This window comes from Chinchilla lanigera, unplaced genomic scaffold, assembly GCF_000276665.1.
Source record: "Chinchilla lanigera isolate Chin_1 unplaced genomic scaffold, ChiLan1.0 scaffold00051, whole genome shotgun sequence".
Taxonomy (NCBI): domain Eukaryota; kingdom Metazoa; phylum Chordata; class Mammalia; order Rodentia; family Chinchillidae; genus Chinchilla; species Chinchilla lanigera.
The window spans coordinates 12061001-12083749 of NW_004955452.1; the positions used below are offsets into that span (position 1 = coordinate 12061001).

Below are 22749 nucleotides of genomic sequence, written 5' to 3' on the forward strand. Positions count from 1 at the left end.
GAGTCCGATCACCATGGACTGGATCTCCTGAAACCATGAGCGAAATCACGTGGGTCAAGTGTGATGTCTCAGTTCAGGAAAGCTGGCGAATACATAGGCCGAGCACAAAAGACCAAAGGTGAGTACACCAAATAATTGTTATTCCTTTCCTTTTACTACTGTATGCACACATTTTCTGCAAGGAACAGATATGTTCTATTTACAACCAGAAAAATAGGCATTTTATAAAAAGAAGTAGGTTCCCAGGGTGTTTGGTGGGCCTTTCATGGGAATTCCAGTTAGCAAAGGGTTTCTAGGGCCCCTCTCCCAGCCAGAGTTGTCCAAACTGCTTCAAGACAAGTTTATAGAACATCAATCTTCATTAGCGCCTAAACATTCAGCTCACATGCAGTTCTCTTAACCTTCCATCCAGGTAGGAAATAACCTGGACAGTTTCAGGACAGCACTGCACCAGGACATGAGTCCTCCAGGTTACACTGGACCTCAAAACCAAATCTGTTTTGGGAGGAATCCCTTCCTACTTTCTGTCACCCCACGTGGCTCCTACCACAGCTTTGTTTGCTTTTCACACCCCACAGATGTAGAACTCCTTCGAGGACTGTGCCCTACGCAGCTGGTCTTTCTATTGCCACAGACGCTGGTATTCGGGCGGGATGCAACCAGTATGTCTCTCTTCCTGCCTTCGTTTTTCCCTGGATGCTTCCCCCACTAACTCCCATGTCTCTGTCTTCCCTAGACACTGTCCTTCCTAAGTCTTACAGCAACCCATGTTATACTTCACACAGACTCCTCAGTGACAGCTTGCCTGCTTTCCAGCCTGTGCCTTGAGCCCTGTCTCTCCCCGTCAGCACATAGCAGTGGGGGCCTCAGAGTTGCCATGTGTGTATGTGTGAAGCACATCTGGTCACACCTTCCCCAGGTATCCTCATCTTGAGAACATGACCACAGCAAGAACATGAAAGAGCACTGTAAACGCCATGCCATCGTATGTAAGCCCTGTCATCCAACAGGGAGCTGGCTATCTCCTTAAGTCCGCCTCAGCTCAGGCACATCTCGTGAGCCCAAGTTTGGGACAGGCCAAGAATTGAAGGCTGCAAAGTCTTCTGAGAATGTTCCTGGAACACACCATGGGACAGCTGCACTCTCTGACAAAGCTAACTCGGAAGGTGGTCCCCACCATGCACACACCAAGACAACACGCCTTATTGATCGATGTCTCAAGGCCCCAGAGTGGAAAAAGCAATCACACCTTCGGTTCTGGCCCCTTTGCTGGATGCTCTACCTGTCCCTTCCAGAAATGGAACCATCGCTCAGCTAGTTTCACTGAGCCCCTGCCCAGGTCCTGACACCAGAACACTTTTAGTCTTAACATCAGCACTCAACCAAGGTCCACAAGAAATCATCAGCAAGAACAGACTTCAAGTCAGATATGAAAATTACAGTAAAATTTTACTGCAGCCTTAAATATACACAGCGGTCTCTCATTGTGATGAGATGCAAAGACTCTAACCGTAGGGAACAGGAAGTGACAAAGAGACCCCCAGCTACAAGTCCAGGGCACAAGAACTCTGAGCGCATCCCAGGAATTCACAGCCGCAGGGGAAGGAAACAGGGGAGAGAAAGGAGACCTGGCAGTGCACTTACCACAGCGAGGAGCCTTCAGTCCCTGTGACTTCCAGAAAGTCATAACCGTCTTCCAGCTGGAAGTCAATAAAGACCAGGGCGATGGTGTCTCCCAGCTCAGCCAGGATGGTCCAGGTGCAGTCAGCATTGTTGTGGTACTCCGAGGGGAAGTGGGGGCTGGAAATGATGCCACTCTGGCCCCGCAGGGTCCCACCACAGGCATCGTCCGCTGCGGGCACAGAGACAAGAGGCTCATGTGAGTGATCTGGTTCCCAGGCCCTGGCATGGTGGCCTTCACCCATGACAAGCAGAAGGGGCTCTGAAACATGACGCACAGACAATCTACTGAGATCTCGGTCTCAGCCGGCTGCAAAAATGTACCAAACATTTCTACAGCCCTTATGTGCCACGTATTGTTCTGAGAGTTTTAGATATCATCGTTCTCACTGCTGGGGTGAGCAGGTGTCTAGCATGTATCCTGGGCTGGCCTCAAACTTGCAATCCTGCTGCCTTAGCCTCCTGAGTGCTGGGATTACAGGTGCATACCGTCTTGTCTGGCTAGTGTTCTCATTTAACAGCTAAAGAAAGGCAAGGCACAGGGAAGTTAAGCAACTTGACCTAGGTCACACAGCCACTGCATGGTAAAACCAATATTGAGTCTGTCATAATGAGCACTCTCCTAACTACTATTCCATAGCTTTGTGATGAGCAGCAAGGAGGAGAAATCAATCATTAGGTTGATTTTCATGGTTACAATTTAGGTGAATACAATGTTTCTTCCCACTGGAACTTACAGTAAAGGCTCAGATGTGATAAAACAAAACAAAAATTCAACACAATAACCTGAGACAAAACTCAAAGGGCATCCGAGGCCTGACACTTGGATACTGTTTCCTCCAGCCCTGTCCACAAGCCAGGTAGGCCTCAGCGCTGTGTGCGTTCAGACCTCCTGTCCTTGGCCTGCCCTGTCCCTCTGTCTAGGATGCTTCTTCCAGGGCACTATCCTGATGCCTCTGGTCCCAACTCCAATGCAGCGGCGTGGTGACACCTATTCCCTCAAGCCTGGACTGCCTGCTATCTGCTCCTTGCTTCCTCCCTCAGCCAAGTGCTGACTACACACATGCCCGGCACCGTCTACATGTCTGCCTTCCTTCTCTGGGTTTGGAGCACTCCTGGGTCCCCCAAGGGCAGGAATCTTGTCTAACTTGTCCTTGCAGCAGAACCTGGTACAGTCTTGCTGTCATCACCTAAATCCCAGCTGAGATTTGCTACTCAGAAAAGACAACCGGAAGAATGTGCTCTGACAGATAAGAGTCCAGGGCACTGGCTTTGAAATCCTGCAGACATCAGCGTGCGAGCTTCCCCTGCTACCACAAGCTGGGTGAGCTGGGGGCAGGTCACCCGTGCTTTCTAAGTCTGCCCTTTTGGGGCCTGTATGCAAGCAAGGAATTAGAGCATACTGTAGCATACGCTGTCTTAGAGAGATGGTCTATATTGTAAGGAAAGGGACATGCAGTGTCACCGTTCAGCTGTGCATCAGAGGCAGCTGTAACAAGAATGAGAACTAATCTTTGAGTACTATTCTAAGTCCTCCGCATGTTCCTCTTGATCCTTATTATGACCCTGTAAGTCCCATTGTATGGGAGGAAACCAAGACTCAGAGAGATTCAGTTCCTCCCCAGAGGTAACACGGCTCATCCCGATTGAAGGAGCAAATCCTAAGCCCTGTAGTTGGCTCCCAGAACCTATATCCTCAACCAAAAAACTCTTGTTTTCTCTAAGAAAAATTTACCCCATTAAGGGTATAAATAAAGCAGCAAGTGACTCTGCTTGCATGAGTCGATGTGGGGAAGCTTAACAGAGGGTGTGCCGTTAGAGCAGAGTTTTGAGGGATAGGGGTTGAGTGGCTAAAGAAGAAAGGGAAAGGCATTTTGGGAAAGAGGAAACCCAGCGGTAAGATGCACAGAAGGACGAAGTGTAAGGCGTCTCCGAGAAGAGCAGCTCTCGATGCCTCATCTCGCAGCGAGCAAGGGGAGCGATGGAGGTGCAGAAAGGGCCAGGTGTCGGAGAATATCAGGCCAAGGAGATTTGGATGCTTGGGGGTGTGCCGGAAAGAAAATAGGTATTATGGTGTGGGAGGTCTATATTTGAATTTAGGCTCTGCAATTTCCAGCCACATGTGTGTCCTGGATGATTTGCTTTTGTAAGCCTGAGGTTGCCTCTCTGGACGATGGGTTGTTGTGAAAACTGAAAGAGACCTTGGGTGGGACAGTGTCTAGGACCTGCCAGGGACAGACACATGGCAAAGGCCCAATGAATGCCACGTTGCCCTTCTTCTATTCATCTTGAGGATCGAAGCTGGTGAGGAACTAGGCTCCAGGATCTAGAAAGATCACTCCGACTGGCACAGAAGCAAGCAGGACACTCAAGACAGGACACAGTCACCAACATCCAGGTGATACTGGATGGGAAGGAGAGGAGGCCTTGGCAGAGGCGGGGGAAGAGAGCTTGTTGGGGAGACTCAAGAAGTAGAATCTACAGGCCTTACTCAGCAATGGGAGGTGTGCTGTCAGGGTTCTGCTGCAAGCCACCATCTGGGAATGGTGACGCGACCATGTCCTTCCTGGGCGGGCCCCCAGAAGGGGAGCCCCTCGTGGGGGGAGGGCAGCCAGCAGGTGGGCTGTGGACCTGCCAATGGGGGAATCAGTGCCCATAGTTGGAGGTAGAGGGACAGCCAGGGATAGCAGTGACTCAATTTAGTGGCTTTGCACCATTCCCATTAATGTTATTTTACAGGGTCCAGAGGACCACGAGGCTATTTCTAAACATCACGTCGCAGGTGTGTGGGAATACAGACCCAGGGCAGATGCCTACAAATGCTTCCTTCCTGCTACAAGGACCTGCGCACTGACTAAGACCAGCCATGGGGCTGGCGCCAGCATAACAATCAGAAGAGCTCAGATTCATCCCTGCCCCCAAGGGCTTCTCAGAGAGGAGGCGGGCACACAACAAGGGCACAGAGGGTCACAGACGGTCAGAGGAGTGTGAGGGCCCACACGGCTCATGGGAGGCAGGAGAAGCTCCGTGAAAGAGACAATATTTTTGTCAGGACACTCACTCTTTCATTCAAAAAATGCTTAGTGAGGACCAGCTCTGTGTCAAGCATCGTCCTAATGGCTGGGTACTCAGCTCAAGGAAAAACAATAAAACGAAAACACAGAACCTGCTTTCTGATCTGAGGAATAAAGACAGTGCTAAGAGAAATTAACAGTGCATATGGAAAATGAGGTGGTGGTAAGTGCAGAGGGGGTGGGGTGTGTCCCATGGGGCAGGGTGGGCAGGGAAGGCCTCAACACCTGAAGGAGGAGAAGGAGGCATGTGCTTATTTGCACGAAAAGCATTCCTGAGTAGTTGGAACAGCAACATGAAGGCCATGGGTGCAGAGGCCTGGCAGGATGAAGAGCATTCAGAGAGCTGAGGGGTAGAAGGAGATGAAGTCAGTGGGGCTGGGCAGTGGAGGGCTCAGAGGACACTGTAAGGATGTGGGCTTCTCCTGGGGAGGAGATGAGCAGAACATAGCACAAGAGTGTTTGTGAAATAACCTGCCACACAGCAGGCCAAACACAGCGAGGACAGGAGCCGGGGGCGCCTCGTGGAGGCTACTGAGAGGATCCTGTGAGAGGTGGTGGTGCTTGGACCGGGTGGTAACAGCGAGATGGGGCCTGAGCCTGGCTGCATCCTTCACACGGGGCCAGCAGGTACACTGCACCAAGTGCTGCCTGCCTTACTGGGGAGCCAGGGGCAGCAGCAAGGCAGCTGGGGTCCATGAGTGTGGTGTGTTCAGGGCCTTCCAGGGGGCGGCAGGCAGAGGGGATGGGGCTGGGCAGGAGGGCAAGAGCTGTGCTGGGAAGGGCCTTGAAGGCTAAGCGAGGATCTGAGATCAAGTTCGTGTCCCCTCCCTTCCTCCTCTGCTCTCCGATCCCAGTGCCCAGGCCCCAGGAGGGAGAGAAGGAGGAAAGCAAGACAGGATTGGCCTTGCTTGGCTTTAAAACCACTTTAGCGGCGCTGTTTGTTTTATCAAGCTGCACGGTGTTTCCATCCAGGGTATCTCTCTGGAAGAAGGCTATGAAGTCTGACATCTGAGGCAGAGTGTGTCTCCTTCAGATGTAAATAAATTCACCGTGCACACTACGGGGAGATAAGCCGCAGGAGCCAACTGGCGGCAAACCAGAGATTTGTCACTACTGTCCCCAGCAAGCACTGGGTCTGCTGGTTCCCAGCACTCCCCTGGCTGCCCCATCGAAACAGCCTGCAGTCCCAGCCACATAGCTTCATCTGGACCACTCTGAGGTTAGGGGAATCATGGTGAAGGAGGGGCATTCACCTGAACACCGAGAAAAGAACAGATTGTGCTGGAGGGAGATGCAAGACAGGCTGGGACCAAGGAGGCAGGCAGGGGCAAGGTGGCCTGAGGGCATGGGCCAGGGGGTCAGGGTCCGCCCTCGACTGCTGTGGAGGCTCCGGGTGCAGGAGTGGGTGGGGGAGTCCACCTGGGGGAGGGCCGAAGTCCGCACGCAAGGGCTTTGCTGGGCTGGCTGCGGGTTCTGGGTTCTGTACTGCAGGTGCTGGGAGCAACTGCAGGTGTGGGGAAGAGGGTTTTCAGCAGGGAGTTGAAAACCAGACCTGCATTAGAGAGATGACTTCTGTCCCTGAGTGATGGCGGGGTGGTGTGCTTTGGGAGCCGAAGAGGGTGGCAGGTGGAACAGTTGGTAGCAGTGAGAGGACAGAAGGAGCAGGAAGCCACAGGGCAGCCTGTGGGAGGGGCAAGGGTGGGCAGGGTTCCCGGCCAGGAAGGAGGGCAGAAGAGGTGAGCCTGAGGCTACTCGAGAATCAAGAACCGCGGAGGAGAAGCAGCTGGGTGGGAGAAGGATGGCCCTGCCACCTGGAGCCGTACTTACACGGGGGAATAAGCAATGGCTGTGCTCAGGGCCTAGGCCCCTGCGATGGTGCAGCCTGGCATCAAGGGGACCAAAAGGAAGTGGCTCCTGGGGCAAAGTCAGCTGCTGACAGTGGGCAGCGGCAGAGCGGGAGGAGGAGAGCAGCAGGAGGGAGCGCTCAGCAGGGCGGGGCAGGGGCTACAGCAGCAGCCCTCAGAAGGGGCTGGTTGGAGCCACTAAGGATGAGCCGGGATCTCTGTCCAGGCCTGTGGTCCACACCGCTTCAGGGACTCATGATGCCCCGGGAAGCAGGACTGGGGAGGAAAGGGAGGACTCCAGAGTCTCAGGCCTCCCCCTCACCTTAGAGACCCACGGGATGTGCTGCATTATTGCACGCAACCCACCAACCCAGCCTCACTCTCTGTCCCCTGCAAACCCGACCCCCTCAGAGCCCCTGGCCTGGACAGGGTCACAGCAGGGGCCCAGTCCTCATGCTCTCAGGGAACATCCTCAGCTCCTCCTGCAGCCCATCCCCAGCCAGGGACCACAGTCTACCCTGTCCCCTCTGAGCAGTCACTGTCTCCTGCCTTCACACATGGCTCAGCCGGAGGCCACTGAGGCTCAGAAGCAGCCTCCCAGCCTCAGGGTGGCCTTGGTCCTCCTGTCTGTCCACCTGTTCTTCACACAGAGGCCTGATGATGCCACCCTCTGTAGGAACCTTCAATAACTCCCCTGTCACTCAGGATCAGTGGGATATCCCGCGGTTTACAAGGACCTCACGCAACCTTCTTCACCTGCCTCTCCCTCCCTCCCATCCGCAGCCGCACTGGCCACCTCCTGGCTTCTCTAGGACAACGGGCGCAAGTAGTACTTTCCACAATCTTGGAAAGTCCTATTTTCTCAATCAGGAACTTTCTTCTGTACCGCACGGGCCTGTCTGGCCCCTCCTCGGCTTTTAGGTCCAGTCAAGGTGTCAGTTCTGCAAGGATCTTTCCAGAAACAGAGTACTCCCTTCCCCCACTATATGCTTTCAGAGTACTGCATATTTTCCCATCAATAGTTATTTCCCATACTTAAGTGGTCAACGAGGTCATTACCTACTTAATATCAAGAAAGTAAACTCCATGAGCAGGGGCCATGTCTATTCCCTTCCCAGCTGTTAGCACACTTCCTGGTATATAGTAGGCATTCAATAAGTAGCTGAAGAACAAATAAATGGAACAGGAAACCAAGACCCAGAGAGGTTAAGTGACTTTCTTAAGGTCACACAGGAAATGCTGAGTTAGTGTTATGGTTCTAATGGAATATAATGTCTTTGTACCTGGAAACTGGCTTAAAGAAATATATCTGGTTGCCAAGTTGACAAGGGGTGGATTGTTATGGTTGATACATTGTGTCAACTTGGGGAGTCTAGAGGTTTGGCTAAGTGACTCAGCAGGAAGCCAGAGTGCTTACTTCGTATAGATCATGAGCCTGTGGAAGAGGAGGGCATGGAGATTATGTGAGCGCTACACGCCCCTTAGGTGGGGGTAGCCTGTTTACAAAGGAAGGCAGGGAAAAAAGCCTTTTGCTCTGGCTGCTTTGCCATTTGGCTGCCTTTCCCGCCTTTGCTCTTGTTGCTTTGCTATCTTCTGCTTCGGAGCCAGCCAAGTATGGACTGAAACCTCCACAAAGTGTAAGCTAAATAAACCTTTCCTTCCTTCATTTTGGGTGTTGGGTATTTTGTCTCAGCAACGAGAGAAAAGTAACCAAGACAGTTAGGATTCCAGGGAGTCTCTCTAGAGCTGGGTAAGTAGTCTCCCCACCACTGGGCTGTACTCCCCTGCTAGACAGCGGTATTACAAGCCATCCTACGATTCTCTAACTTCCAGTTCTAACCAACAACTTCTGAACTGCAATGAAACTGTGGACCCAGGAGTTTGTGATCCTCTGGCCAGAGCCATCAGTTCATCCTGAAGATGCCACCCTTGCCTCTGGAGCTCCTCTCTCAGGCAACCCTTGCTCAGGCACCCCCTGTTTTGATTGAAAATGTAGTAAACGCCATTTGGCGATTTTCTCACACTTAAACAAAGGCATCATATTTCATGCTTACAACTCTGGAGTCATAAAATATAACCTTCAGCTGACACCACAGTCCTAAAATATTCATTTGCATTTTCTCCTTTCCCTGGCAAGGGGCCTTCTGCACAGCCATTAGCTCATGCATATTCCAGGGTGCAGGTGTGTGGTGCTGATAGTTGCCTTTCCAAGTTTATGACTTTATTTATGATCAACTTTAGGTGCTGCCGAAATTTCTGCAATCAACCATAATTTTAGAAAACTACCCCACTGCCCCACTGCTGTGTGCTAATCCCACAATGATTCTCCAGTTCTAGGGAGGGATAGAGGACGTGTGTACTACGCCTCCACTTCAGGGAGCCTGCAGGGTACCATCTTGGAGGACCAAGGGTTCTTGGCATTGGGCCTCTGTGTATAGTCTACCCCCAAACAGGGCTTCTCGGCCTCTGGGGAAGTGCAAACCCCAAGAGGCCTGGGCACCATCTTGCAACTCAAGAGCAAGGTGTGGAGAGCCAAGCATGGGTACCCCAAAGCCACAGCCTCCCCTGCTTTCTTGTACTGCATGGCTCAGCATCCCTGTTTGTGCTGGCTCACAACACCTGCTTCGCCTCCTCAATCCCCTCTTCTCACAGGCTCTAGACTCTGTCCTTTTATCCTTGGTTTTATCAAAGACACTCTTTTTTTCCGCTTTGATACTGGGGATTGAACCCAGCAGGGCCTTTGCACCAAGCTACCTCCCCAGCTGCTTTTTTAAGTTTTTATTTTATTTTCCAGACAAGATCTTGCTGTGCTACTAAGGTGCCTAGGCTAGATGCAAAATTGTGATGTTCTGCCTCAGCCTCTCTTTCTTTTTTTTTGCGGGCGGGGGGTACCAGGAATCGAACTCAGGACCTTGTGCTTGCCAGGCAGGCACATATGCCACTGAGCTATATCCCCGGCCCTGCCTCAGCCTCTCGAGTGCTAGGATCACAGATGTGCACCACCATGCCTGGTTTCCTTCCTTCTTGAAATGAGGAAATTACCAATTCGTGCCAACATCGCCATGGCCCTGGGAACTCCTTCCATGGAAACAGCCACAGAGGTCTCCTTCTGAGGGGATGGATGCAGACAGTACGCGGGATCGACCATGGGGTGCTCACCACGGGTAGGCATTGTGTTGAGTGGGTCACCCACATGCTCTCCTTAGTCCTCAAACCACCAGGGAAGATAAGCATTTCACCCCATTTTACAGATGAGACAACAGAGGATCAGTGAGTTTTAAAAATTTTCCCATTGCCTCATAGCTACCAAGCATCAGAGTCAGCTTCCAACTGACTCTACTAGCTACCAACTCCAGAGTCACAGCAGTGCCCACCTGTGTCCCTGTCTTGGGGACCCACCTCACTACGGAGTCTCCCCAGGCATCCCTGCTCATAGGAGGCAGGCAAGCCTTGACCTGGATTTCTCTGGTAGGGAGGAGAAGCAGCCTCAGCACCCTTAGCCCTGCCCTACAGCAGCGCCTGCCCAGAACATGACCTCGGGCCCTTTCCCAAGGGTGTCTTTTCTAATGAGATTCCAGGACATGTGGGAGAGGAAGGCCAAGGGGCAGCCACAGGAGCCTACCAGTCCCTGCCTGGAGGACCCTGCAGGGGACACACATGCCTGAGGGCCAGGCTCTCAAGCTCTGGGCCACTAGACTGGAGGAACTGTCCATGCTTGCGGTGGACACTGGTGGCCAGAGCAGATTCAGCCTTGGGCTGAGTCCAGTCTCCACCACTCCGCCATCACAGCAAACTCCTCACCGCCCAGACCTCAGTTCCTTGTCTCACAATAGGGGAGAGCAATACTTTCACCTGCTAGCGAGTTTGTGTAGATTAAATTAGATAACACAGGGTCTGGAACACCGGACTAAATAAATAAATGCTGGCCCGTAGTGGCAAGGGCAGTAAGAATCACAACACTTACTAACTCCTTGCTATGCACAAGTGTCTGTGCTTTAAGTTTTAGGAGGAAGAAATGCATCTACAAACATCCTTCCATTTCTACCAAGGGCCCCAGACTAAGAGGCTCAGCCCCAGACTAAGACCATCTCAGCCCGGCTGCCGACAGCACCTGCCTGCTAACGGGTCTCCCTGTTGTGTCTGTTGCTGAACTACAGTCCCTCTCCCTCCCAGTATCCAGAGTGATCTTTTTGTAAAAAGCAAGTTAAATTGGATCAAATTATACTTAAAACTCTCCTCTGCTATCTCCTGAGCTTAGGATCAAAACCTGGCTTCTCACCCTGCCCCCACCCATCCCTGCCCCCTCACTCTACTTCCTGTTTCTATAACATGCCAAGTGCTTCCTTACCTCAGGACCTTTGCACTTGCTTTTCCATTTTCTGGGAATGCTCCTCCCCAGTCTTCACATACAGCCTCTTCCTTATCACTCAGGACTTAGATCCCTCCCCAGAGATCCCTCCTGCCACCTCCATCTAAAGTAGTCTTTCTCACTACTAGCTGCTGTATTTCTTTCTTATCTCCTATCCCTACCTCAGATTCCTTTGTTTTGGTTTATTTTGGTTCATTTTTTTGTCTGTTTCCTGTCTCCTGGACGCTAGGATGTACGCTCCACAAGATCACGTGATTTGCTTGACTTGATCATCGCTGCCATTTCCCAGTCCTGCTGTAACTAGATCTGTACTTCATAGGCACCGGTAACTAAGAATTTAATCAGTCACTGGCCGGCACACAGTAAGCACTCGACACAAAAATCTAGAAGCATGGAGTGAATGAGTGAGTAAGCGATCATTCCTGTGAGGCTGCCACTCATGGCCCAACTTTAAACCTCAGTGAGCTTTAGCAGCATGCCTGTGAGAGCACAGCCATGAGCTGGCCCTTCTGACTCCAATCACTGTCCATGCCTGGGCCCAGTCCCACTGCCCTGGGGGCCAGAGAGGCTGGAATGCAGCTCAGCGCTTGCGGTCCAAGCTCCTGTAGACTGATGCCTGTTCCCCAGGTCTGGGGGAAGCCTGCAAGCTTGGCCTGACTGTCCTGTCTGGCTGCAGCCTGTTTCTTCTCCACCCGCTTCCTCTCAGTCCCTAGCATGTTTGGTTCCCTTCCCTCCTTGGAGGCTTCTTTGATCCAGGGCCAGCACCCCTCGAAAGTCAGATGCTGATGGCTGAAATCCACATGGTCAGCCTTTTTACGGATCAAGGAAGTTATCCAAAGATCAGCATCTCCCAGGGACCTCTGCCTTTGAAATACGCCCATGGAGACCCCAAGGCACAGGAAGATCACAGCCTGCTTCCTGCCCTCTGCCAGCTGGACCAAGCCTCAGTGGACCAGGACCCTCGGGGTGACCTCCTGGGGAGGGTCAGCCTCACACTGGCTCTGCCCCTCTCCCTGCTACCCCCCTCACTCTGTGCCGTTACTGCAGACTGAGCCCCTTGCAGTGAGCCACAGAGCACCTCCTGGATGGAGCAGATACACAGAAACCTGGACTGAGGAAGTTGTGTCACTCAGAGCTGCCAGGCAGGTGAGTAACCGAGGCTGGAAATTTCCCTCATGCTTGCAGGCCATTCTGCTGGTCAGTCAGACCTCTCCAGCACTGTCCGTGTGGCAAATATTTACAGACCACTACTCACTGAATGAGGTTTAGCCACTCACGGTGACAGCCCTTGAGAATTCAACACTAGAGGAAGAAAGACCAAGCGGCTTTTAATTCTTCCCGACCACAAGCAGCTGACTCCGGCATAATCACGGCTCCTAGCAAGGACCAGGCAGGAATGTGGTGAGCACCCTTCACTCCTGGTTAACTTGGCCTCCCAAGGAAGAACACTTTGGAAAATCGTTTACGGAAAAGCACTGGTATTATTGAGGCGGCTTCTCAGGGTACTCTTGCAGCTTGTAGTGAATTAGGATGGAGAAATGGAGCCATGGGTGGGGGGCAGGGCCTCCAGGAGGTGCAGAGACGTTTTGCTTTCTCCTAGCCTTTGAGCAGAACCACAGCTCAGTCCTTCAGGCAGCAGGGAGCCTCCAAGCCAAAGCCCTTCTGAAGGCAGGATTTGACCTTGCTGCCCTCGGCCGGCTCCCCTGGTGTGTCTGGAAGGGAGCGTTGTCTGTGAAGCTCAGTTGGGAGCTACTTAGAGGAGACTGAGAGACCGAGTAGAAAGGTAGGTCTGGGACTCTGCCCAGAAGGGCCTTGGGCTTCATGGTAAGGAAGCAGAACTTGACCCTGTCAGTGATGAGGAATTACCAACCAGATTCTAAGCAACGGGTGATCGTGTCAGATCTGGGTTTTAGGAAGTTACTCCCACAGCAGACGATGGATTGGGATGTGTGTGAGCAGGGACTGGAGAATGGCTGCCCATGGGGATACTCAGAAGGCAGGTGAGAGATGGGAAGGCCTAGAGTGTCACACAGTCTTCCTGAGGAGTGGTCACGGTGGCAGGAATGACCAGCACAGAGGACATGGTGACTGATGATGCAGGAGGTCAGGAAGGTGAGAGCCTGAGATGTCCCTGCGGTGTCTTGGGACCTGACAGGGTGGAATTTAGGAAGGGAGGAAAGGGGGCTATAGTCTCACAGGTTCCACAAAAGGAATCAAATGACTGAGGCCAATTCTACTGGCTTAGGAGGGGTAAAAAAACATGAAATCACGTGGCAATTCAGATTGATTGGTCGTGGTTTGCCTGTTGGAAGAAAATTCACAGATATCTCTGGATGCAAGCAGGAAGGGTGCTGTGATTGATTAATTATGCCTGCCATGGGAGTGAGAATAAGGGAAACAGGTATGCCTGCCTATTTTCATCCCTGGTATCAATATTAAAAAGTGTGTGCATGTGGCAGGAGGAAAGAGCTAGTCTTTTGGGAAAAATTCCACAAGGGCTTTCTCCAAGAGAAAAGTAAAACTTGAACCAAAGGAGGAGCTATTTGTTCCAATTATTTCTTAATTCCTTGAACCTCTCTCAGACTCATATCTAGGTGTTTGGTATCCATGGAAATTACAAATGAGAATTTAAGAAGAGAGTGGTCTGTAATGCAAAAGGATGCAGAGAAGCCAAGGAATATAAGGACCAAAACAATTTCCATCTGATTAGTGATACAGAACAGAGAGGCAAAGGCCCCCACTTTGCAGAGAAATGACAGGGTCATGGGGAGGGAGACATATGTAGTCCATGCTTCCAAGGTGCCAAACTTTGTGGGTGGATGGGGACGCTCAGTGGGTATGAGTGCTTTAGAGGTGGTTAAAATTCATCTACATGCAGTAAAATGCCAGTCTAAGTATATATTGTAATATATGCACATGTGCAGCATGTAATGGATGGAGATGGGAAGGAAAAACACAAAAATCATGCTCAAGATAGATATATTCTATTTCTTCTCTATTCTGTATTTTCTAAGCTTTTCAAAGGGATCGAGTATGTTTTACCATCCGATAAGAATCACTGGAAATTCTATGAGAAGTAAGCGTAGCTATGATGAGTTAGTGGGGGGGACAATAAGGAAGAGGCTGGGAGTGGGGTGACCAGTGTCCCGGCTTGCCCTGTGTAGGGGACGGCAACTCTTAGCATATCATTTTAAATAGAATAATTCTAGTCTTAGTGCAAGCCTCAAAATGTGTCTTGAGAAACATCCCAGAGGGGTTGTAAAAAGTTAATTTTGCAGTCCTGACTTAGCCCTGAAATGCTTCTCCAAAGACAAAGAACACCCGGGCCCAGATAATCACCTATGACCCTGCCTGGGTTGTTTCATCCCTTCCCTAGCCCCAGATAAACATTCTAACCATAAAGGAAATGTATGGCTATCTAAAGGGAGATATATAGAACAGAGTACAGGAAGTATATATATGATTGTGGTTGGGCTCATGACCAGAGCCTGACCTGGTCACGTGGCACAAGGAAAACAACGTGTGGCCAGGGCTACAACATTCCAATCTGTTACCATGGAAACCAAAAATGTATATAAGGTGGGATCAAAGCCAGGCCCCTCGCCCACCTCCCTGACTTGCAAGTCAGGGATGAAGGGTGACTATCCTCAAATTAAAGCTCTGTTTGCTCTGAATAGGGTCTTTTCGGTTTCCTGTGGAATACAACCCAAAGTCTGCTTGTTACACTTGGACTTGGGGATCCAGAACTTGGGACTTCTAGGGCTCAGGACAAATGGGGCCGAGTTGGTCATGTGGGCTGGGAGGCATTTATTTTGAGGGGGTTATTGGGCTAAATAGGTTTTACAAATATGTAGGGGCTGGCAGAAAGGAACCATTAAATAGGGACAGAAGCTCACAGGAAATAGAAAAGATATGTGGTCAGTGTGAGGTCACTACACAAGATAGTGACCCATATATGGCAGGAGCAATGATCTGTAATGGGAAGGGAACTGGCACATCCTCTGAGGTAGGGGCCACAGGCAGGGTAAGCTGGCTAAAACTAGGACTCTTGGTGTAGGGGAAGGAGACTGGCAGTGCAGAGCTGACGTCTAGGAGGCTGGTGATGCTGAGAAACCTGTAGAGGGCCTGGAGACCTGTGGGCCTCTCAGTGTTCTGCAGACTTGGGCTCCTGGAGTGGGTACTCCATGCCATGCTGGGGAGGGTGATGTAGCTCCTCCTGGGGACTATCCCACTTGAACCCCCAGCAGCCCCTCCAAGCTGCCACCCACTCCCTCAGACCTTCCTTCTCTAGCCACCTACCTCTGCAGGAGGGCAGGGGGAAGTCCCACGTGGCACTGTTCTCAGAGCTCGTGTGGCAGGTAAGCACGGCGTGGCCCTCCAGGAAGAAGCCGGGATTGCAGCTGTAGCGGACCTTGTCTCCCAGGTTGAAGGTTGAGCCCTGCTGGATGCCGTTGGGCAGCCTCCCTGGGTTCCCACACGTGTGGCTGGGGAGAACTGAGGAGAAGAATGGACACGTGGTCAGCAAGGTGGGCTTGGTCCCTGACACCACACTGCTTAGCAAAACCCCTCGGCCAGTCAGCTGCCCTGGGCTCATCTTTCCCTCCATGATTGGAAGGACCTGTGCCTCCCAAGAATGATCTGCACCTCTCAAGACTGCAAACCCCCATAGAATGGGGCACTTGCAAGAGGTCATAGGGCAAGAAGGAGCCAACCAGAAAGGAGACTTAGAATTGAATATGTAGGTTTTTCTAATGCACAGCCCTGGATGTGAGTGATAGCTGTCCTAATTGCTACCAACCCAAACCCAAGGCAAAAATTTTAATCTCTTGGGAATGGCCACCCTGATGTCAGACTCCAAGGAAGGGACAGAGCATGGCACAGAGTAGTTGCTCATTAAACCCCATATCTTTTCTTTCATGTGTGCTCTGCCCTGGCAGGCAGAAGGGTCCTGTGCCCAGCAGGTTTGGGGCAGCTGAAGGAGCTGGTTAGTGCCAGAATAGGGGGTAAGCTGAGAAAACAAGAACTTGAGTTCTGCTTATCTTGACCTGCTGAAAGGGGAAACATTGGGAGCTGGGGAACATGATGTGCAGTGTGCAACCAGAGCCACACAATTACGGCTGCCAGTGGGTACTCGTCATCCAGAGGAAATGGACCGGGTAAGGGTGAAAGAGCATCTTGACCTGCCACACAGTTCTTTCATGCCAAGTGCCACTTGGTCCACTGGACCTAGGTCCTTCTGCCTCTGCCTTTCTCCTTAAGGGTGGTACTGCCTAGGCCCTAAAGCCCATATCTCCGACCATTCTGGAACAGCCCCATGGGGCCAGAACAGGAGTCTCAGCCCTGCCTAGAACACTGTTCAAGTACGTCTCCCTGAACCCACTGGGGATGGTTTCTGGGGGTCATCTCAGACTCGGAGTGGTGCTTGGGTTCAGTTCCTTGCCCTATCTTTCACTACCTATGTGGCCTTGAGTAAGTTACTTAACTGCTCTGTGCCTCAGTTCCCTCCTTTATAAGATGGAAAACACAACAGCACCTTCCTCAAAGAGTTTTTGTTTTGAGAAATAAAAGAGTTACGGTATGTAGTGCACTTCAGACCTCTGGCAGACAGTGAGTACACTCGTGAGCCTAAACCCCCAGTCCAGTGGGAGAGGTGTGCAGTTAAAGGTAGTATAAATGCTATGGTGGGTTAGGGACCAAGCAGGGGGGTAGAGATGAGTTCCAGGAGACAGTAATATCTGTGTAGAACCCTGCAAGATTCGTAAGAATTAACAAAGCCAAACAGAGTGTTTTGGACAGAGAGAATAGCATGTGCAAAGGCCCCAAGGCCAGAGAGAATCTAATTCAGAAAACCCTGAGAAAAGGGTGGGGTGGCAATGATGAGGAAGTAAAGATGAGCAGGCTGGACTCTAGCGGGCATCCTCAAGCCTTTGCAGTACCCTCTTCCTACCCACATTGCTGGTGGTGCCCGGCTTCCTCCTGTCAGCCCTGATGATGTCAGAACCCTTTGAAAAGCAGCCTTCCCTCCTCCTTCTCCTCTCCTTCCTAGAGGAAATGGTTTGACACGAAGGAAAACAGCAGACTTTGGAACCATCCTGGTATAAGTCAGAAACCAGGTGCTATTACAGTTTCTTTCTGCATGATCTTGAGCCATAAGACCTCTTTGAGCCCTAGCTTCTTCAACTGAAAAAGTAATGAGAACATTAACATCTGATAACTGAGGGTCTTACTGATAATAAATGCTGCCTGGCTGGCACATGCCTAGCACATAGTCAGTGCGCAAAAGAGCAGAGGTTCTAATTTCTCTGGGCTATAGGACCAGGAGGGCAGGAGCTCGGGTTGCTTTAAGCTACACCCTGGAGACTAACAAGATGCTGGGGACTTGTGGGAACCTGGGCCTACTGTACTTGAGGCTAGAAATATAGCAATGAACTCAGCAGCACAGGTCTCTGTCCTCAGAGGCTTGTATTTTTGTGGGATGATCTAAAGAACCAAAGAGTTCTCCTTTCTCATTTTCTACTTCCAACAAGTGAGATAATACAGATGAAAAGATTTACCTCTATTATCCTAGGTTAGGATTTTTTATAATTCCCTGCCATTGGTATTTCCCTTGATCCCCACTGCTGGCTGGTTTCCTTGGCATTTCCCATAGTTCCCTGCTGCTGACTGCCTTGGTTTTTCCCATGACACCCTGCTGCTGGCTCTCTTTGTTTCCCATGATCCATTACTGCTCAATCTCAGCTGAGACAGTAAGTGTAATAGGTATATGTTTGTGAAGATTGAGGTTGGAGGCAGTCAGTGTAATAGGTGTATGTGGGGGTGGGGGTGGGGATGGGAGGAACGTGTCAGGTAAACATTTGGAGAAGAAAGCAAGATGAGGTGAGGGGAGAGAGCCAATGGGGAAACGGGCTGAGAAGTGATGTAGAACTAACGTTTCATTTTCTGCAACAAGACACAAAAACCCAATTTAATTAAATTACTAACGTCAAATTTTTAATGAACCTGCTTCTGCTTTGGGCTTTCTTCCTTCAAAATTAATGACTGGAACATCACTATAAATAAAAGTCGATTCTTTTTAAAAAGTCACTCTCCAATGCTTACCACTCTTTACTTAATGAGCTGTTCATAATCAGACCACTCTGACCTGGGTCTCCACTGGGACTTGGGTGCAATGAATGGAGGTCCGTTCTCAACACCACCTTCTTTTTTGTCTTAAACTCTAGTGCCGTGAGCCACTCAGTGAATGGAGACTGGGTAGACTTGGGGCTCAGAGGGGCCTGGGTTTGAATCCCAGCTCTGGCAGAGTGAAATTGAGCTGTAAACTTCACTTCCCTGGGGCTTCAATTTTTCATCTGAAAACAGGCATGCTTTCTTCCTGTAAGGGGGTTGCATTAATTTCTTAGGGCCACTGTAACAAAGTACCACAAACTGGGTGGGCAAAACCAGCAGAAATTTATTTTCTTGTAGTTGTGAAGTCTAGAAGTTCAAAACTGAGGAAACCTATAGAGGAATCCTTTTTCACTTCCCGCTTCTGGCAGTTCATTGATAGCTTCTGGGGTCCCTGGCTGGTACATGCATCCTTCCAGTCCTGCATCTCACATTGTATTCTCCTGCTGTGTCTCTAGGCCCAAATTTCCCCCTTTGATAAGGACACTGGTTGTATTGGGTAGGGTACAGTCCACTGATCTCATGCTCTGATCATCCACAAAGACCCTATTTCCAAATACGATCCAGTAACAGATACTGGGAATGAGGTCCCCTTTGAGGGGACACAACCCATAATAGAGCTGTTCCAGATGAAAATCAGATGTATGAGACCTGCCACTGAGTCCCTAATATGTCTCAGGTCCTGGATCAAAAGCTTACTATTGTTAATCTTCAAAACAAACCTGTAGGATATACTGTATTATCCTCCTTCCATGGGTGAAGAAACTGAGGCACAGTAAGTTGCTCACCCCAAGCCCACAGCTAGAAAATGGCAGAGCTAGGCTGGGAATCTAGGCCTTCCCGGTTCCGCTATTCATTGTTCTCCACTGTAAGGCGCCCGAGCACAGAGCGGATGACAAGAAACCACTCTTTCTCTCCTCCTTCATTGTGCTGGCGACTTCACAAGACGAAGGCCATTACCTGACGGTCCAAGCTGTAGTAGTCTGCTTTTCTCCAGCCTGATCTGCCAATTCTGTACTTTTTAAATTATGTCAAGGGCAACATTTAAAATGTGGTCTTTTGTTGTGTGTCTAATGAGCATCTTGCGGGACAGACACAGGAGATTGGAGATAAGCCACAAAGCAAAGCCTTTCTAAGACATCACATTCTTTGATCCTTTTTTGATTTGTCCATGTGTTTTTCAGCATAGATATTATGGCCATTCATGCTCTCCTGTCTATAAAGCTTCTCTTTGATTGCTTACAAAATGAAGAGTGGGCTATTTACATCCGGCGCAGCCCAGAACGATATTATTAAAGCTGTGCCTGACATTGAACAAGTTCATTGTAGATTAGCTGTGGGGAATTCTGTCCCTGCTACAAAGCCCAGCTCTTGCCAATCAACATGATATTCGCCATGATGGTATGACAATGACTCTCCTCTGTGGCTGGAGTGCTGCAAAAGCAACATCACGCCTTGTTTTATTTTTAATTTGAGACTTGGGCTCCCGTATTATAATGAAGAGTCATTTGTGCTCTTCAGACAAGCACCCTCCATATGTTGTGATTTCTCATCTACATCAAGTAACGCGTTGCATCTCCTTGGCCATATGACTGATACACAGTGGCAGGAGAGCGACAAAAGAGGATTCGGGGAGAAGATGCCCTGATTATCTTCCACAGCCCTCCGAGCTACTTGTGTGTGTGAACATGGGCGTGTGTGTGTGAGATCAGGGTTAGAGGGCAGGTCAAGCGAAGGAGGAATGCAGTCACTGTCTTTTGATGCCTGGCTCTGGACTAGGAACTTTTGTGTCACACATTAACTTACCTCATCTTTACAGCTCCTGCACGTTTAGTAGTGTGCTTTTTTCAGCACAGTTTACTGAACATTTACTCTGTGCCACACTCAGTGTCCGGTGCTTTGCATGTGTTTCCTTCCACACAGAGCTAACTGTGCTTGGTTTCTGCAATTCTCAGCTCCCCTAATACATTTGATATGTATTATTATACATATATATATATATATATATTTGTAAAGTATATATTTATGTATGTTTATATATAAATAATCTATTTTAACATAAAATCTAATATCTTTTATATAAAATTAACAGATATTGTATATTCAATACATGGCATTATGTTTGGTACATTTATCGCTTGTCTTATTGCATTACAATGTACACTCCATGAAGACAGGTAGGTTTTGGTCTATTTTGTTCACTGCTGGCACTTAGTTCCCAGAATAGAACCTGGTACATAATAACATCCTGATAAAGTTTACTGAATGATTCAATGACCTTATGTAATCCTTCCAATAGCCTACTGAGAGAGGTGCTATTATTTCACACTGAGGTGAACGTGGTTACTAGAGCAGCTGAGACATTTACCCAAAGCCGTGCAGCTCAGTGTGGGGACACAGGGGCAGGACACAGAGCTGTTTCCCGCCAATGCCTGGCTCTGGAGTTCACTTATTTCCTACCCGCACCCAGCTGCTCCTGTGCTGAGCGCTGCACAGGAAAGCCCCTTGTCACCCAAGTACCCTGACACATCCTGACAAGGGACTCACACTCCTGCTCCTTGGGGAAGGACTGGGGTGACACCCAGGCACCTTGACCTTTAGTTTGGTCTTGTACATTTTCTGCTACCTGTCAATCAAGCAGAGGCAGGATGCCAGGGCCTCAGGTGGAGCGTGCCAGCCATGGTGACTCAGCCTGCCAGGCTCCCCCGGATGACTGTCAGAATGTGCCCTCCAAGAGCCTATTCTCCAGGCTCACCTTTGTGATTTTTGCAACCTCCAACATCAAGGTCATTTGGGGAATTCTACAAAGAAATCAATGCCCAGCCCTGCCCCAACCCCCCTTAATCTGGATTTCAGAGGTGGGGTCTGGGCTGTCACTGCAAGAAGCGCTTAGATGAGGAAGAATCGATAAGAAGTGTCAGTTGTCCTATTAGCCCAGCAGGGTGAGTTCTCCAAACTCTGGAATGGCAAATTCATGGTGGCCCTGCTACATGGACCTAGCCAAGGGCGCATGTGCCAAACAAGGTGCAAAAACAAACACACCTTGGTGGGTGACTTATGTGAGAGCAGATAATTATTTGAAACATTAATAAAAAAGGAAGGAAAGAAAAACTTTGAGACCCCCTCCATTGCTACCAAAACAGACCAAAACTTAGGCTCATGCAGACCTATCTGTCCATGATCTGACCCTTGCTGGCATTCTCTGCTTTCCCTCCTGCTTCCCCAGCTTATCCACCAATCACTACCATTCTGAACCACACTTTCCCAAGCAAATCTTACTGGTCTCTCAAATTCTCCACTGGCAAACTCTTCCTAATCCATCAAAGCTACCGTTAAATGTCACTTACTCCATGAATCCCTCCTTGACACCCTTAGTGTTTTGTATAAACCATAAAATCCCGGGACAACAATCTTGATAGAATGTGAATAATAATATAATGTCAGTGGCAATTAGCACCCGGAACCCTGGAACTCTTGGTCCACTAATTAGGCAGGATTAGTCTGATCATTTTATTAATTTTATAATCTCACAGACCAACATTTTAAGTGACTGGAATTCTTGACTCCTCTCATAGAGCTACATTGGGATTTTATTTGCACTTCAATTTCTGCACTTGTCATTTAGCATTTTAAGTCATTCAGCCTTTTAAATCATTCATTCACTCACTCATTCATTCATTCATTCATTCATTCCTGGATTCCAAACAACATCTGAGCCCACTTGCAATTGTTCCTTTAGGTATCTATTTTCCTCTCTGGTCTCCTCGAAGAACAGGAATAGTGTTGATATTCTTCACATAACTAGCAGAATGCCTGGTAGGAACAAAGTGTCCAGTTGGAAATTGGAATGTGTTTTATGAGATATATATTATATATAATACAAATTGTAACACTATATTGTATATGTCTATGTATGCTATATACACACATAATATATAATATATATATTTGATGAATACATATACATAACATAATATCATATGTATGTTATACACACACAACAGTAAACTAGCGCTGGACTGGCAAACTTTCTCTGTTAGGAGCTAGTCAGTAAATATGGCCTCTGTCATGTTAGCTCAGTGTGTCTATGTGGTATGAAAGCAGCTGCTGGCACTATGTACTCCAATCAAATTTTGTTTATAAAAGTGGACAGCCAGTCCTTGGGCATAGCAGCTTATTGGCCCGCAACTGCTGTGCAGTTATGCATTTATTTATCCCGGTGTATGATTTGTAACCTTATTGCTGTTCTTTCAGTTGGGATCCTACACCCCATTTACCAATCTGAGAGTTAGCGAGTGGAAGGGCCACCCAGCTAGAAGTAGTAACCGTGACACTAGCAGTCACTTTTCAGGTATTTAATATGACCTGACACTCCGCTTAGCACTTTGGACTCCACTACTTCACCTCCCTCAGACCAAAGTTCTATCACTGTCCCCGTTTTACAGGGGGAAACGAGGACCAATGAGGCCAACTTCAGGGCCGTGCTGCTGGGGCTAAAACCTGAGCCAGCTGACTCAGTGCTTGTGCCTTTTACAAGACAGTGTAGCCTTGACCTCCCAGAATTCGATCGATTTGCCTTCCTGGCATGGAGACAGTGCTTTGGGGCTTTCAGCGTCCC

At 49.5% G+C, this 22749-nt stretch overlaps 1 protein-coding gene across 5 annotated transcripts in view; it reads right to left on the reverse strand.

Moving 5' to 3' along the window:
* Csmd2 (CUB and Sushi multiple domains 2) overlaps window positions 1-22749 on the reverse strand; it is a 579269-nt gene that overhangs the window by 365819 nt on the left and 190701 nt on the right. For all 5 annotated transcript variants that reach the window (XM_013519720.1, XM_005395117.2, XM_013519719.1 and 2 more), the window contains exons 4-5: window positions 15267-15461; window positions 1645-1852 (exon numbers count right to left, since the gene is read on the reverse strand). In XM_013519720.1, coding sequence (XP_013375174.1) covers window positions 1645-1852; window positions 15267-15461 — 403 coding nt within the window. The remainder of the gene's footprint in view (window positions 1-1644; window positions 1853-15266; window positions 15462-22749) is intronic.